This window comes from Physcomitrium patens, chromosome 4, assembly GCF_059467195.1.
Source record: "Physcomitrium patens ecotype Gransden chromosome 4, ASM5946719v1, whole genome shotgun sequence".
NCBI lineage: Eukaryota > Viridiplantae > Streptophyta > Bryopsida > Funariales > Funariaceae > Physcomitrium > Physcomitrium patens.
Window position 1 is genome coordinate 17,030,820 of NC_143413.1, and position 17,701 is coordinate 17,048,520.

Here is a 17,701-nt window from a genome sequence, read left to right on the forward strand (position 1 = left end):
TTTAAAAACTATAAATCTCTTTCATTTTTTGAGATTTTATGTAGCATTGAAGCAAAACTTTCTTTTTAATATATTAAACTTATAAGATCTACCAAGTTTAGTCGAAATTATAAACAAGCTAGAACAATTATGCTATGCATAAATCCTTTGGAAGTTTGTAGTGGTATATCTTACTATGTAATAATATTACAAATGATTTTGCATCATACTTGACTTTTATTATAAAAATATGTTAGCCAAAATAATTCCAAAATAAATTCTCATGAATGAATAAATTAAATCCACAAGTTAATTAGCAAAAAGAATTTAATGTGGTTTTAAGCCTTATTAAGAAAATATTTAGACATTACTTCATCTGTTGCATAAAGTGTGTAGATTTAGCATTCTTGGTCATTATATATGAATAAATAATGCAAAATTTGTATGAGAAGTACAAACTATGTATGTATATATGTATGTATGTATATACATGCATATTTGTGACATTTTGGTTTATAAAAAACGTTGTCAATAACAGTTATCCGATATAGTTGTGATTAGATTTCGAAACTTTTTCTTTCTACATGCAGAGGCGTCAACAAAACAAAAACATGTTGAAATGTGGTGAAATGTTGGTAGGTGTTGTAATTACTTCAAAGTCAACTTGATACTTGTTATAAAAAAATCGCAGGGTTTCATCACTTTTTAAGCTATATGTTTTATTTTTAAAAACTCATACGTATATATGCACGTTTTGTATGTTGATAGTACATAGCAAAATTAGGTAATGACTAAACAACAACACATTTCTGAAATGGATGATAAAGATGACAAAGTTCCCAGAGTGCTTATATTTTGGCAACTGATTCAAGATTGGACATGCTTGAACACATGAACCCATCTGGAGAGTAAATGTTGAAGGAGCTCTTTTACTATAACCACTATTGTAAATGCATGTAGTATTTTATCATTTGAAGCTAGTGCCCAAAGAATATTTGGGTAGCTCAGGTCATAGAATCAAGCAGCTGGCATGATTCACAAATCCCACCGACCCATCTCATAGTCATTACATTCTGTTGAAGGGTTGGTGATAGGACCAATACTGTCACCACAATTGAAACCAAGCATTCTGATGTCCAGTGAACCAGACAAAGTAGGCATAAGGGAAAAAGTATGGGAGAAAAATGTTAAGGTGAGCACACACTGGAGGACCGACCTCATGTGCTGCAGGTACTGACACCACTCCCAATGCTGTATGGGAATGGACCTTATGCCACCTACTATTTCCGTACTGAAGATGAAATAGTATGAATCCCAAATGAGACCTGAAAGGACCCTGCATGGAAGAATCGTGAGTTGCATTATGAAGTGGTCAGATCGTCCGAGAAACGTGACAAACCATCTAAAGCCAATATTGACAACACCAAAAGCGAGGATCCAATATCTTGCAATGAGGTACTATTGTAGGGATCCAACCATGCAGAGAGTTCTGAGAGTCGTTCTCTACTTCGATGCCTAGTTGTTACACAGGGTAAGCAGAAAATACGAGAACCTGCTAGGACGAGTAAGAGATTTAACGAAAAAAACAAAACAAAACAAAACAAAAAGACCTCACAAATTCATATCCATACATGCTGAGTATAACGCTTGGCCTTGACTGAGATCAAAAAGCTCCCTTCACAAGGTGGCTTCGATCCAAGAACAGGCAAGTCTTTTGCTCCTTGAGTCTAGTGTTAGATGCTGCCTCTGGACATGCATGACAACTAGGTTAACTTGAACTAGTATACAAGAGCGAAATGATGCCCGTGTTACCAGCCTCTGAAGAAATATTCTTCCAGCATACTCCTTCGTGCCAATCGGAATAGTACAATCTCACTAATTTTGACCTTCAGCTTCAGGAATGGTGCGATAATTTTGAGATCCGAAAATGCGCTCTCAAACCGATACTTCGCAATAGATGGTATTTATATACGCAGCAAACATCACCTTCGATTCAAGTAAACTCCAGTTAGATCTACTAGCCCTCAGGAAAATCTGAATGTCGAGAGATCAGACTTTGCTGGCAGTCTATAACCAACACAAGCAACCCCACATGTGGTTATCTTCGTGAAAACTCAAATCCCAAAAGAGAAGAGCGAAACTCCATATCTATAAAAGATTGAACTGAAGATCATTTCCTTGTCACCATGCTTCCACCCGTTCCGTTCGTCCATCTATAGGAGTCATGCGGCCACTACCACCCTTCGATTTGAAGCTGTGCGTGGGAGGGTAGAGCATAAAAGGACTGAAATTCCCGTGAGAATCCTTCCTGTTGTTGCCAAGGCCGTTAAGTAACGCACTTTGTGAGCAGTACCGGAAATAACTGACTCCTACACTGCCGTTAAGGTAAGGGCTTGATTTATGAGGACCGTCATAAACAGGACTCGGTTGACGGTTGTGAGAACCCCTACACAGCGGAGGGTACCGTGAACTGCCTCGCTCACGATCCATCCAGACACCACTTTGCGAGTTTTGAGAGCTACTCCGTTCATGACACCGGAGGAGCCCCGAAGATGAGTTGTGGGAGGTTTGAGACCATTGCCGATCATGGCGATTAAATACATTCCCCGCGTAAACATCGTCAGTGGCATCCTCGACCCACAGAGCTGCTTGAGGATCATGTTCAGGTTCTTCTGTCTCGGGCAATTCAGATGATGATGGTGGTGAACGGGATTCCAGCAAAGTGGCCTTTCGGTCCTTCAGTGTGCGAAGAATCAGAGTTTTGAGCAAGTTCATGACTTGAACAGCATGCATCAGAGCTGTCAGTGGATCAGCCATCTGAAGGATAATGAAGCAATGTCAATAAATGTTACACATTCTACAACAATTGAAACACCATAAACACGGAATACCTACGTTCAAATTCAGCACATGAAACGTCGAAGACAGCATCTGTAGTGAAATCTCTACGAGTCTGATCTTGTAATGGTCATCAGCTTCTCTGGGTGAAAAGCGTAGAAACAACACTATACCTGTGTCATGTTTGGGGCAAACACCATAGCGATGTTCCGAGCATTCATTTTATTGTACGACTCGTGCTCCACCACATCAGCCATCAGGTTGACAGCCCAATTTAATAAAGCGGCCTCCGTGAGTGGCAATTGCTTGGTGAGTGCCAAGCTGTCCTTCTCACCGTGGCAACCAAGAACCTGCTCTGGACTCAATGAATCTAAAACACCTCTTGGAAGTTCTCTAAACCACGCCTGCATTCCACACCGTACAAACTTATAGGCGCATCCTAAAGACAGGAATTTTTTTTTTTTAAATGTGCTTGTTGACTGTCTGTTTACTATATAAAGGACGTTGCAGACACCCACATATAGCTCTGCAAAACTAAGTAAACCATTCAAAAAACATTCCTCCAACTGGAAATTCTACCCAGGAAACAGCTAAATAGGGAACAAGAGAGAACCAGTAGGCTCTTAAGGAGTATGATGAACTGAGTGACACCGACCTTAATCAACCCAGCTAACGCGTGAATGTCAATGTCATAAGGCACAGCTCCTTTGTTGAGTTGCGCCCTCACATGCTCCTCGTGACTATTCTCAGGATTGATCCTGAAAATACCCTCAGCCTAAATGCACAGTGCAAGCTCAAAATAAGTTGGTTTTAAATATCATGTAACTATACACGCATGAGACGGTGCTACACACATAAGCCGATCAACACTCCGATAACAAACGGCCAGTTAACTGAACGTGCGTTAAGTTGCTTGACAGTCAGGAATCCGGCATTAAAATTGATTTGAGCCAATATTCGGATGTGAGCCACACCTTCAGTCCTTGATGGTCATATAATTGCTTCTGTAGAAGCAGAAGAATAGTCGGGACCATGTTGCCGTGAAAATCTACAGAACACTGCATGGACTCCGCTGAGACACCGAACACATTTTGGCTGCACATGGATTGAGCAGTCAGCATATAGAGCGATAAGCACACCTACAAGTAATCTAGAATTCCATTTGGCTGCTCGCCCTCTACAATTGACACAACTCAAAGCAAAAAGCGGTAGCGTCAAAGGGTCAGGGATTTCTTTTTTTTTTAAAATAAAAAACACACCTTGCACTGGGTGTCGGCCTAGGTACTTCATGCTCATATTCCTTGGGAAGGCCAAGGAACCCATTGCAACGATCGAAAGTAACATGCGCCACATGCTCGACATTCGTCGGCCATCCAATATCCATCTTAATTTTCTTCCCTTTCCCCCTCTCCATCTCCTTGTCTGTGACTCTTGCCCTCTCTATCTCCATTACTTCAACCTCTCCCTCAGTCTGACACGTGAGAAGCGACTTTCTAACAGTGGCTAACACTAGCGCTACCATGGACGCTGCACTCCCGCGCCGCGCACTTTCGTGCTTCTTTTTTTCTTTTTTTTTCCTTTTTTTTGGGCTACAATGTACACACCAAGAATTCCGGATTAATCCTCAAATAGCCACCATTTTCGTACACGAAAGAAGAAGAATTAAGCACCGCTGTTTTCCTACAGATCTTTGTTTGATACGTGTTCCAAAATTGGGCTGTATCTGCCACTATCGCTGAGAAATTCATGGGAGTGCCCTCGAAAAGAATGGACCAGTCATTATTTTTAATCGTGTGCGGCGCAAGTTCATAGTCAGTAGCTCTGATGCCGCTAAACTATGATCAGAAGAATAAAATGCTTGTCGTTCAACTGTAAAGCAACAATGCGAATTCTTGCACCTGCACACGTCAAGTAAGTCAGCCATTAAAGACTAAATGAAGGGGTAAGTAAACTAACAGAACCATCGCTCCTCTCACCCTTCACACCACGTTGCAGTGCATAGCGCAACCATGAGATGAACACAACTTCCTCTACACTTGCAACGAGAAAACTTTCACCCCTAGAACAGCACCGCTAGCACAAGGCCGAGCCACAGGCAACACAACATTTCTAGAATTTCCATGCTAGGAATTCAACACGCTAGCTCTGTGCATTAAAAAATACTTCCATTCACTACCTCTCAGAGGCATCTAAAATTTCTTGCCATCACTAACTTACAACTGAAACAAGTCACTCTGCCATGAGACTGTAGCCACGTATACCGGTCCCGCTCGACAATCTGAGAACAGCGCACACCAACTAAACAGACACCAAAACACACGTCACTAACGACTGCATATAAAAATCAACTATTAATGCAATCATGAAGCAAGACCAGTGCCCTAAACACTGCCAACAGTACCAGACCTTGAAACCATAAACCACACAAGCATGCATCCTAGGCATCCAACCACAAAACACGGGCTTCAAACCAGCACCACCAAGGACGCAAACGACACACTGCAAAACGACCACAGCTTCATCCCCGTCAACAACAACACACTCCCATTCCCCTCCACAAACAATCACAGTCCCACTAGGTCCTCACAGCCAACACACTCTTCTCTCCGCCGTGATCTCACCCTTCCCATGCGCGTGACGCCGCATCCACAGCCCGCATCGCCACAACAAGGAAACCCCGCACACGATCCTCTCGACTCCAACCAAAATACAACCGAAATCGGAATCAAAAAACTGAAGCGAGTGACAGAACAGGGATATAAACAGCAACAAGAGTCTGTTCGCCTGGACGACAAGAAGCGCCGCGGAGAATAGCAATTCGAGAGGGAGGAAGAAGCGGAAGGGCGAATGGCGCCGAGAGGCGGAAACAAGCTTGAAGCTGCAAAAACAGTGACAACGACGACGACGACGAGGAGGAAAGCAGGGGAAGAAGAACGCCGACGAAGCCGAGCTGGCGCGTCCAAATCAGGATTATGCTGAGTTGGCTTCGGTTTTCGACCCAGCTGGCACTTCATCCCCACAGGCGATAGTGTACCCCAAGTTCCCCTGCGCGTTCTAGAACGTGCGCGTGTTCCCCTCGGACACGAGATCTGTTCCCCTTTGACTCATATCGCGCGGGTTCGCAGTCTGCGGACTTCTAGGGCCCTTTGGACGTGACTTTTTTATGCCGAGCTGGCAAAGGGGTGGTGCCCACGTGTACCAATCGAAGCGCTCCGATTTGCTAAGTTTGGGATCCCGGTTCTATTAGTGTAGCCACATGTAATAGTGTGGGGGACTGACATGAGAGTGATTGCTTTATATGTCTTTAATGTCTTTTTCTGTGTCGTTTTTTGGTTTTTTGGTTTTAGTTTCTTTTCTTTCCTTCTTCTTCTTCTTCTTTTTTTTTTTTTTTTTTTTTTTTTTTCTCTTTTTGAGAAAATGGGATTTGTGGGGGGGGGAGGGGGGGGGGTCGGATTGCATTGAAGACCCATGGTTGTATGAGCTTGTATAATTTCAAAGCCTTTATGGAGGGCAAATGATTTTGGATGCCATGTTGAATGAATTGGGCCAAAAATTATTTATGGTGAGCCCCGACAAGGGGCGCGGAGGGATTGGTGGCTTGTGATTTATGGGTTTTAATTCCACTAATAATAATAATAATAATAATAATAAAGTAACAATAAACTAATTTCTCATGTCCTATGTGGCACATTCTATTTTTATGAGTTTTCCACTATGTCTAAAAAGCTTGGTCTTAGGCACAAGTTGTGCAAGGGATTAGGGAAAGAACAATTAAATAAAAACATTTTTAAACATGGAGATTTTGTGACAAGGTTTGAAAGGGATTCTACTTCCTTATAGTTTGAGGTTAAATTTGTATAATTACACTTACCACTTTAGCAGGTGAATTGAGGATTTTCACAGTTTGTGAAAATATAACAAATGAATGTGAAGGCTTTAACATTCATTTGTTATATTTTCATTTTTTTCTTGATTCTTGAAAGACTAATATTTTTGTCTTGTTAATTTAATTGTTTAAGTTCCAAAGTTATTGTTTTTTTATTTATTTTAAGTAGTAATAAAAATAAAAAAACTGTGATGCATATACAACAAACATAATTGGAAACATTTTCTTAAACATTTCAAAACAAAATCATAAATTTCTAGAATTTCACATATATTTGTATCATTGTTTATAGATTTTTATAAATTTTAGAATATAATAAAAATTTCTTTAATGTTCGAAAATCATTCATAGTAATCCGTGACCTTCACAAGTCCTCTATAAGTTTTTATTTTAAAATTTTATCTCAAATAAACCTGAAAAATAATGCATTCTTTTTAATATATATATATATATATATATATATATAGTAATTCAGTACATAATAATGATCTATAAAGATTACAAAAACTTATATTATTTTGTGAGTACCTGAATTTTGAATAAAAAGAAAAATTACGTAGAAATTAGAAATATTTTGGTTTAAATTTATGATTTTATATTGTTTTATCAATTTATATTGTTTTAATATGAGATTATTTTTAGAATATATTTGATAAATAAAAAAATAATATGATGATATAATATTAAAAATAAAAAAAGGTTAAACATTAGTATATCTTTAATTATTATAAATAGTATATTAATAGATAAAATTGTAATTATATTTATAAAAAAATATTATTATTGTTATTACCATTTTAAAAAAGATCATTTTAATATTTATGTGGATGATTATTTTTAATTTAAAGACAAATTATGCTATTTTCATGTACATATTCTTAAAATTGTAGTCTACTATCTAATTATGTTCTATAGTTTATTAGAAATATATGAACATTAATTACAAAATATTGGATCATCATCAACATTGATCCAACTCTAAAATCTACATTATTACATTTATGTGTTAGTCACTATGGTTATAAAGATGACTACTATAATTTTACAAAGCAATTTTCTTTGATTGTGTTCAACCGGAGCAAACTACTAATCAAATGGTTTGTTATACAAAAGCTCAAAAATGCACTTCAATTCAAAACCTCACGACAAAGTTCAAAATACTTCGAAAACATAATATTTTTATAAAATATGAGGCATCCATCACCAATTTCAAACAAAATGTTTATTCAAAATTTTCTTTTTAATGAATCAATGCAACTTATAATTCGTATGGGTATTAAAAAAGCATGAATAGCTTGATAAAGTATAGAAGAAGAAGCTTCATTAAAGATACAAAATAAGTACAATGGCAAAAAGAGAAGCAAAACAAACAAAGAAGAAGTGGAAGTTTGAAAAGTGAGATGCAGAGAGGCAATAAGCAAAGACACAAGCATAAAGAAGAGATTGCTTAGGCACAAAGCTTTAGGCATTGAGGCTTGCCTATTGATAGCTTAGACTATGATTAATATGCATTTAAACAATTAATATTTATAATTTATGATTTGAGTATCTATTGTGTAACATTTTAATATTTGTTTTTTACAAAGTATTACACCAAATGATGCAAAAACAATAAACATGATGCTTTTTATAAATCATACTATTTCATTTATTTATTTATTTATTTATTTATTTATTATATATTGGTAAGTATGAACTACTATAGTTTCAAGTTAAATTAGTGTTAATGAAAAAACAGAAAAAAAAAAAAAATATTAGCATTACTACTTAAGAATAAAAAAGTAGTAACAGACTGAAATAAACCTAAACTAAGGATTAATCAATAAAGATGCATGTTGTAACCACATGAACTGTATGGTGCAAACACAAGGAACACATTCATTTATTGAAGTCCAATTGATTCATCAAAATGAATGAAAGCTTTTCACTTCCAAATCCAATTGTTCAGTATTAAAGCTGTTTAGAATCTGTATGGTATTGAAAATCATGTGTAGTACCAAATAATGCAACAAGTTAAAATTATTATTACTATTATTAATATTTGGTTTAATTCTTCATAATATTGTTACAATCACAAACGAAAAAACAGTGATTCATGGTATCATTCCATTTTTAGTTTATTTTATTTTATTTTATTTTTATTGAGTAGGATATGATCTCTAAAAAACACCAAAAAACAACACCAAAAAACAACAATATATCAACAAACAACTTTTAGAAAAGCTTAACTGTGTCTTGAATCTTTACTTTTGTTTTAGAATAGAAAAAAAAACAAAACAAAACAAAAAAGTTGCTAAAATCCTCACAAAATGCTACAGAAAGAATAATCTCTTCCCCTCAGATTAGTCACTATGAGGTACCCAAATACTCATAAAAAAGCACGACTTTTGTTAATAACCACATTTTCATTTCATTTGGTGAAACCATAGTATCTTTAGAAGTGGTAAATAGTAGAATGGTGAGTCTTCCTCTACTTTGTATTCTTTTCTAAATCAGTTTTAATGGAATGGTAAGAGGATCATAAGTTGAACATTGAACTAGAAAGCCAATTACACAAATCCGTTTTCACACAAACGTGTGTTCCACATGGTTGGTAAAAAAAACAATAATTCTTTAATTCTTTAACTTATTTTATATTTTTCTATCCTAAAACTCTAAAATAAAAAATAAATAAATAACAAAAACAAAAAAAATAAAAAATAAAAAATTATTGTATGTATGTATGTTTGAGGTTGCACTTCAATAGATGTGAATAATAATAAAATTCAAGGTTGCAACTTAATTGATTTCAATGGAGTCATTCTACCAACCTATAATTTCATCTCATATCAAAAATGACTTTACATTGGTAAGAAAAATTGAAGAAAATATTTAGAGAAATTGAATCAATTGTTAATTAATTGTCAAAAAGAAGGAGTAAATACATATGTATACATACATGCATACATGTATGTAAATCTTAATTTTGAAATAGAAAAAAAAAATGCTTTCAATAAGAGATGGTGCATGGACATGAAAAGTCAAAATGCATGAAATATAAAATAGATTGTGATTGTATTCATACCTAAAAATAATCCATTTATTTCTTAAAATATCTCTTGCTTTGTGGGGTAGTGTGATAATCTACATAACATCAAAACTACATGTAATTAAGGTACATTTCAATACTTATTCAAATGATGAAGAAGAGTAAAAGTTGGCTCCAAACTTAACTTTCAATGTATAACATCAATCACACAACTTGGTGGAAAAACTTAGCATAGTTTCCATGGGTTTGGATGTATATAGTGTTCAACATAACGTCCATTGATAGGCTCACAAATCTGAACCCATCAAACTTATTTCAAAATCACCTACCTTGCAAGGTGGGTGATTTTGAAATCCAAATATCAAAAGAGGAGCGAGTAAAATATCAAAAACTACTTTGCTTGCCTTAACTATCTTTCTTCTTTGACTCCATACCACATTGCTCTTTGACTTTTCTAAATCACCAAAATATGAAGTGATGCTTTGGAAACTTAAATCCTCATAATAAGGGGTGATTTTGAAATCCAAATATCAAAAGAAGTGTGGGTGAAATATCAAAAATTGTATTGCTTGCCTTAATTGTCTTCCCATTGACTCTATACTACATTGATCTTTGACTTTTCCAAATCACCAAAATATTAAGTGATACTTCAAAAACTTGAAGGTGGTAATAAAGTTTGAACGGTGATGTTTTGGATTTGACATTTTGCACAATCTTGGAAATATCACTGCTGAACCCCAATTATTTGGTTTTGCAGAAGTGCCAAGTCTGAATCCTCTTAAAGAGAGCAGTCAGTAAGACAGTAAGACATAAGATGATGGCAAAAGCTGGGGTTGGAATGGGGCATGATAGTCCAAGCTTGCACACATTCCTTATGTTCAACACAACTCATCCACAAGTTGGAACAAGACCGGTAGATATTCATGGGTTCTTGGTCAAAATCATATTTGGTTTGTTGAGATCATTAGAGATTGGGAATTACCTCGACGTCGCTCTTCTTCTCAGAAGACTAGATAGATGATTGACTACTTTTCACACCACTGGAATATAGAGTATCCTGCAAAATGTGGCCCACGTAATTCTTCCATCCACTGGGTCAACTTGGGGCAGATAGAAACCTAACAGAAGTGAGCACAGACGGCCCCAACTCACCTCCCACTTTCCCTCTCACGATGGTGCTTATGGTTTGGAGTCAACATACCAGTAATGCTTTGCATCAGCAACATGAGCTTTTCCGCTCCTTTTCGAAGGAATGAAACACTTCCGTTGCACAACACACAAGTTACACAAGGAAGTTAGGCACTAAAACACTAAGGTTCTGATTGTGACAACGAATCATCAGTTCGTGACCCTGCGCCAAGAATGATCAACAACCTACGCCACTCTTGACCCTGGAAGTAAGGTTCCCGTGTCAACCAAACCAAGAATCACTGACAAGAACACGAGAGATGAATGAAAATCAGGGCACAAAATTATGAACAATAATTGAACATCTCCAGTGATACAATGTGGGAGGAGGGATCATCTCGGAAATTGGATCAAGCTAATAATGGCTGCCACCACTAACGGACGTGGTGGGTAGATCGTGACAACCGGAGTAGAACGGCAGTCCAATGATCACTTAACCATATGCCAGTCTATACATTCCACTCTCTGCCTCATAGACCCTTCCCTTGGAAACATCAGTTCCATATCTAAGAATTCCAATAAAAAGCACTCAATGTGTGCTTAAGTGCTCCTGAATTTGACTATGTTACTTCTTGTGACAATATCTAGCCATTCCTTTTCGCTTTTTGATCTGGACTTCTACATAAATAATCCAAATAAGTGAAAGTTCCAGAGGCCCGACTAATGTGAGGTGACAAATCACTTCAGCAAAAATGCGAGTTGTGCATATGCTTGAGATACGCTATCACAGCTCAGAGACGAGGCGAAGCAGCAGTTGAAGACGGAAGTGAAACTAAAAGAGCTTAAAAACTCCATTCCGAACTGTACGATGCAAAGAATCACTGCTGGAGATTTTTGATAGCACGGCTGGAAATTCCATGTAGCAGCTTGGTGAACCCAGTGAAACTCAGCCGACCATCAGACTGTCTAATCCAATCTAGAAACACTTGGGCTGGTACATTTGGTGCTAGTCCCATCTCCTGAAAAAAAGGGGGAAAAAAAGAAAAAAAAAAGAAAAAAACTTAAAAATGGATTTGTAGTGGAATTGAATCATTAAGTGATCATAAACTTGCATAGTAACAGAAGGAAAGGAATGTTCTGATTGAATCAGAAAGAAGGCGACCCACGAACAAACCAGCCAGAAATTATTTGCGAGAGGGATAATGGGCCTTACTTTCGCAAGTTCATCAGGATAAATGACTCGGTTACCCTCTTTCTCAAATATGTCGTAAGCTGCGCGAGCATGCTGCTCCCATCGTTCTGTGGCTTCTAACTGGAGAACACTAATGGCCGCTGCACAGAACTCTGAAAAGTCCATTTTCTTGAAATGAAGACCATCCATCTGCAAACATGCATGCATTTTCCAGGTAAGAATGGTACTAATTCCTCCTCAGGCAAAGAACAGCAGAGTGGCCTTCAAAAACCATCATGAATGAGATCATAATTTCCGAACAGAAGAACTAAAGCACTTCTAATTGTAGATATATAAAATCTGAATCAGTTGTACGGAAAGGATACTTTCAAAAAAAAACTTACCGATTCCAGAATTTCAAAAACCCGTGACTCTTTCATGGCCTCTGTTGAATTTTTCAGCAGTGCCTGGCCATCAGCAACCACGCAAGAAGATGAGGAGACCAAGTAGGGATGGAGCAAAACGGAGGGATGAAAGGCATTAACCCACTCATATCTAGTAACTATCCCACAACACATGAGGGAACATATTGTGCTAGATAAGGCAAAACCCATGTCCAAACCTTCTGCCCATTGACGTGACAAAACGCAAATAGAAGGCTTCCAGGGAGATGTCCACCTACCTGTCTGAAATTCTCAAAAGTAACACGACCGTTGTTACTTGGTTCTAGCAGCATAAATTGAGTACGTAGATAAAAAGTCTCGTCTTCGGTTAAAGTCTTTGACAGGGCCTGCGATAATCCAATCCCAAATCAACACACCTACATAATTCATTTCAGTGAAGTACAAAGGGCCTCGACCCAGGAGATAACTATAGCTCTGGAAGGACGTCACAAACCATTACATTAGAGAGATGCCCCAACAGATTACAAACCTTTCCGGATAACAGATTTTCATACTACGCGAGTACGTGTGTGAAGCCATAATTCCTCCAGACACTGGTGCAACAGACGGAAATGGGAGAAGACTGATTCATTACACTGACCTTCAAAGCAGCCTTTCTCATGGATGATGCACGAAGATAATTCCTCACAAGTCTGTACACTAAGATATCCAGAGGTATCTTCACGTTGTTACTTCGAATCCATGGATGAGCTGCAACTCCAAAAGGTGATGACAAATAAGGATCGTACACAAATTGTTCTCGTTGTACTAATCCGACAAAAAAAAATATAACAACGAGCTCCGAGTAGAACAGTCACTATGCGGCAAATTCAGAACAAGATGAAGATAGTTAACAACTTGTACAGCAAGCACATACTTAAAGCTTGTGCAGCAGTCATGCGTTTCCGCATATCCTTATTCAGGAGACGCTTCACGAAATCCTTGGCTTCGGGAGAGATGGAAGGCCAAGGGGCTTCTTCAAAGCTCGGGTCAGCCCTCAACACCGCACGAAAAATGCCCGACTCGGTCCGCGCCCAAAACGGTCGACTACCACATAACAAAATGTACGTGATGACTCCAATGCTCCATACGTCAGCTTCCATTGAATATAACCTATGCAATACCTCCGGCGCAACGTAGTATGCGCTTCCAACGATATCGTTCAGTCTTTCATCTGAAAAGCGACAACCAAAGCTGTTAGCATTTCTGAATGTAGGTGACACAAACAGAACCGAAGTCCGCATTGGAGCTGCCGTATACAGGCACGTTCTCATAGTACATTCCTTAAATGCTCAAAAAGATAGGCAGAGAAATCACAGACCAAACTCATACAATGTACTTCGCCGGAAAACCTGTAACTAACCTAAACTCTGAGCGGAAGATTAAAATCGTGCACAGCAGCACTTATGAGAGATGAATAATATCGCACTCTCTGAGAGAAGAGTACTCACTCCTAATACGAAAGTCGAAGAGAAGAACACAATCACCCTAAAAAAGGTATTTGATTTGATGTTTAATTTGGACAAAACGGAATCTTACCGGGTTTGATGAAATCTGACAATCCAAAATCAATGGCCTTAAGCTGAGCATATTCATCCTTCGTGGTAAACAGAAAATTCTGCATACAAATTTTCCAAAAAGAATAAACTGAAGTCAACGACAGCGTTAGCTTCAAACTATCAAAAAGACAGAGTAGCGGTACTTAGAAGTTCAAGGATCTAACACCAGAGAAACCTGGGGACTCCTGCGCGAGAGCAGAACTTATTTCAAGAAGGGGGGGGGGAGAATCTACACCTCCAACATTCAAAATAAATAAGGTAAACCACCCCTGCTTTTAGTTAACGTATGACTTCATACTTACAACTACAATTTTATCATCAATAGTTTGAAATCTTAGATTTAAAATGCTGAGGCTCTCGATCACCTCCTTGTAAACACGGGCGCTATAGTCATGGCGGGTCTACAAGGTTGAAAGTACACAAACCTCAGGCTTAAGATCTCGGTGAACAACGCCTTGCAGGTGACAAAACGCAACAACGCTCAAAATCTGCCGCACAACAACCTTGGCGTCTTCCTCCGAGTACTTCCCTCCCCTAATCAGTCACATCGAGAGATCAGACAGATCTTCACTGTGCACTACCAGACACACACACACACAAAATATATATATATATATATATATATATATCGTTGACCAGCTGGCCATGCCATGGCTGCCCCATTTGGAGTCCGATGAATACTACAATCGAGCCTCAACGACTGAGGCTGCTTGTCCACCCAGAAAACCACCCATGCAACGCTGTCGACTGCTAGAGCATAGAAAATCAATGGCAACGTCACTGGAGACATCGACACAGATCATGTCTAGATGGCAGACATAATAAGCAAACACAAATCCTTACCGAGACAAAATTCGATCCAATAATTCACCTCCTTCACATAATCTGCACGAATTTTATGACACGGTGGGTAAAAATAGTATTTTCGGGCAGCTTGCAAGGCAAGACACTGGAGTGAGCAAGGATCAAAGCCCGAAGTTACACCACAAAATGTAATATTTCGGAACCAAAACCCAGTTGCATTGGCATGATGCTGAAACTGATCGCTACGCAATGAGATATAAAATAAAAATCACTATGTTAATCAAGTTCCTTTTTTCTGACTTAAAAGGCAATAGAAAACCATCTAGTGATTTCTGGCTAAAAAACTGCCAACAACGCCAAATTCAAAACAAATTAAGAATGGCAACAAGTATTGCAAGCCCTTTGAAGGGCCGAATAGGGAATCCGAATTTAAGGATCACTGGATGTCGCAGAAAATAAGGAAAAAAACTAGTTCCTCCAAAATTACAAGATGCGATAAATTCGCGTTCATCGTCGACATTGCCACTCACAATCGTCTGTGTACAAAAATCATTCACCAGGTACATGACTACTTACTCCATAACAATGTACACATTTAGATGGTCCTCGCAGGAATCGTAGAATCGAACCAAATTCTGGTGTCCCGTCAGAGCCTTCAAAATTTTCACTTCTCGTCCCACGTCCTCGATCGCAATAGCAGTCGTCATCTGCCACGACTCATCGAGAGCTTCAGATCAAACAACTAAAAGTCTATCTAACCAATCATAAAAGTAGCTCAGTAATGCACCGAGCCAAGTGTCAACTGCCCGATCCGACATGCACCCCATAAGTAACCACTAGTCTATCACTGCACACACTGTATACAACAAAAACTACGTTCATCCATGTGCTCAACACCATATGCTTCATCGACACCTCGCATCCACCGTCCCCACAGGACGACAACCAGACTGCCTGGGCGCAAAAAAATTTCACATTCCTCTCTCCACAACCAACAGTGCCAGATGGCCATCCACGACCTAATCCTTAACTCCACGACTGACGCTACTTTCGAACACAGTAACCCCTCTATCAAGGAGGTTCAGTCACGGAAGCCTCTGCTGCCAACTCAAAACAGGCTCTCCCAATGAACAAGCGAGTAGAAACTATCTTTTGTTCATGAAACAAACACCATACTTGCTACAGTCTTTAATCAGCCCCCTCCATCCCGCGATCCCTAACAAAATCAGTTCACCCCCTATCTCAGCTAAAGCACAACACATCAAATGATCCACAACATCCACAACAAAAGGCGACGGCCATACCTTCGCTTTCGAGATTATCTTCACTGCCACGGCTTGTCCCTTATGCTCGCCCTTCCGTACTTTCGCGTAACATGTGTGACCGAAGTGCCCGCGACCGACTTCATGCCCCAGCTCATACTTAGTAGCGAAGTTCTTGTGATAGCCGAAATGCTTATCCAAGGGCTTCTCACCATCGACAGCCTCAGGGATCGCCCCTCCTTCTTTCGGCTTCGCGCCATGCCGTTTCACGAGACTGGACTGAATGTGCTTCGCGGGAGAAGGAGGAGGAAAAGGCCTTTTGAAAATGTTCCGTCGCGGGGTCGAAGGCGCTGGGGAGCTCGTGTAGTGAGGGAGCGGACTAGCTGAGGGATGCCGCGGGGACGGATGGCTGCTCCCGAACGACGTCTTGGCTCTCATAGGCGAGGCCCCCCCGCCATTGTTGAAGCTCCCTCGGTTGCTATTGCTCCACGATCCATGCTTTGGCGTCCTAGAAACCTGCACTTTCTGCCGCTCAAACGAATCCTCCCCTTCGCCTCCATCATCAAACTTTCCATAACACTGCCCCATTGCATCGAACCTCGCCCGCCTACACCTCCCCCTATCTTCTAACAAACTTCACGCCACTCTCTGCTACACATTTCCTAACACTAAATCCCCCCCGCTCCTCATCACGCGCCCCTCACCGAACACACGATCTCGCTTTCTGCAACGCTGCTCCGTGCTCGTGTCTCCCTCCCTTCCTCGCATGACCTCTGCTTTTCCAGCACCATTGCAATGGCCATAGCCATAGCACTATTACTCCGACCAACGGTAGAAACGCACGCACGCACGCACGCACGGGCGCAAGCAAGCGAGCAAGCGAGGTTGAGTGCGTTTAAGATTTGCCGGCTGATGAGTTAACAAGCAGCTCCATTAGAGATGCGAGACACAGACGACGCCGACGACGACGAGCTTTACCCCCCAGCGTTTTGAATGTGCTTTCGTCCGACTGACCAACTTTTCGTTCATATGTTTTCGTCGAAATCGACTTCGTCGGTTAGGTTCGTCCTCCTCTCGTCGCGTGGCCGACGGAGCCCCCACCTTTCCGCATCCGTTGATATCGATCGTTCGTTTGACGGACCCCACCACCATGCTGTAACGGTATTTAGATGGGATTAAGTCGACCTCATTCTCGTGGGTGTCTAAGACCGCTTTTCCTTGGTCATAGCCCTCTTCCGTGTTATGACCTTTTAGATGAAGCGTTTTCAAAAGATCCCCTTCCCTGGTTCTCTTTTTTTTTTTTTTTTTTTTTTTTGTTAGCGTTCGTGACTCTTGATTTTACCCATTTTAGGGTTTTTTAAGAATCTTAATACGACTTTTTTTATGGCTTAGTTTAGTATGAATTGTCAACTAATAATCTTGGATGATACATACTCTAAGCATTGTGAACACTTGCAAACATTGAATAGTATTGGGACTGATATTTTGTTAACTGCTATAAATTAACTCACTAAGAAATTTTGCAGCAATATCAATATATATTTATTTATTTATTTATTTATTGAGACATTTATTTATTATTGTAGTTAATTATTCTTAGTTT

The 17,701-nt window shown here is 39.4% G+C and overlaps 2 protein-coding genes across 3 annotated transcripts; both read right to left on the reverse strand.

The window, feature by feature from the left end:
- Positions 1-1,551: 1,551 nt before the first annotated feature.
- Positions 1,552-5,708, reverse strand: LOC112281760 (rho GTPase-activating protein 5). Of its 2 annotated transcripts, XM_024518634.3 has the most exons (7): positions 5,439-5,580; positions 5,035-5,115; positions 4,077-4,715; positions 3,792-3,912; positions 3,473-3,592; positions 2,991-3,221; positions 1,552-2,796 (listed from the first exon to the last, which is right to left on the reverse strand). In XM_024518634.3, the coding sequence occupies exons 3-7, from the start codon at positions 4,337-4,339 to the stop codon at positions 2,161-2,163; spliced, it is 1,371 nt and encodes a 456-aa protein (XP_024374402.1). In that variant the 5' UTR covers positions 4,340-4,715; positions 5,035-5,115; positions 5,439-5,580; the 3' UTR covers positions 1,552-2,160. The 2 variants fall into 2 exon arrangements, with proteins under 2 accessions (XP_024374402.1, XP_024374401.1); XM_024518633.3 differs by lacking the exon at positions 5,035-5,115 and having other exon boundaries at positions 5,439-5,708.
- A 5,472-nt stretch (positions 5,709-11,180) lies between these two features.
- On the reverse strand, positions 11,181-17,034 carry LOC112281799 (CDPK-related kinase 5). Its single transcript, XM_024518695.3, has 11 exons — positions 16,141-17,034; positions 15,413-15,543; positions 14,876-14,917; positions 14,458-14,566; positions 14,013-14,091; positions 13,351-13,647; positions 13,075-13,184; positions 12,713-12,820; positions 12,435-12,497; positions 12,073-12,240; positions 11,181-11,878 (listed from the first exon to the last, which is right to left on the reverse strand). Exons 1-11 carry the CDS (start codon positions 16,684-16,686, stop codon positions 11,738-11,740), a joined length of 1,794 nt encoding a protein of 597 aa, XP_024374463.1. The 5' UTR covers positions 16,687-17,034; the 3' UTR covers positions 11,181-11,737.
- Positions 17,035-17,701: the final 667 nt, after the last annotated feature.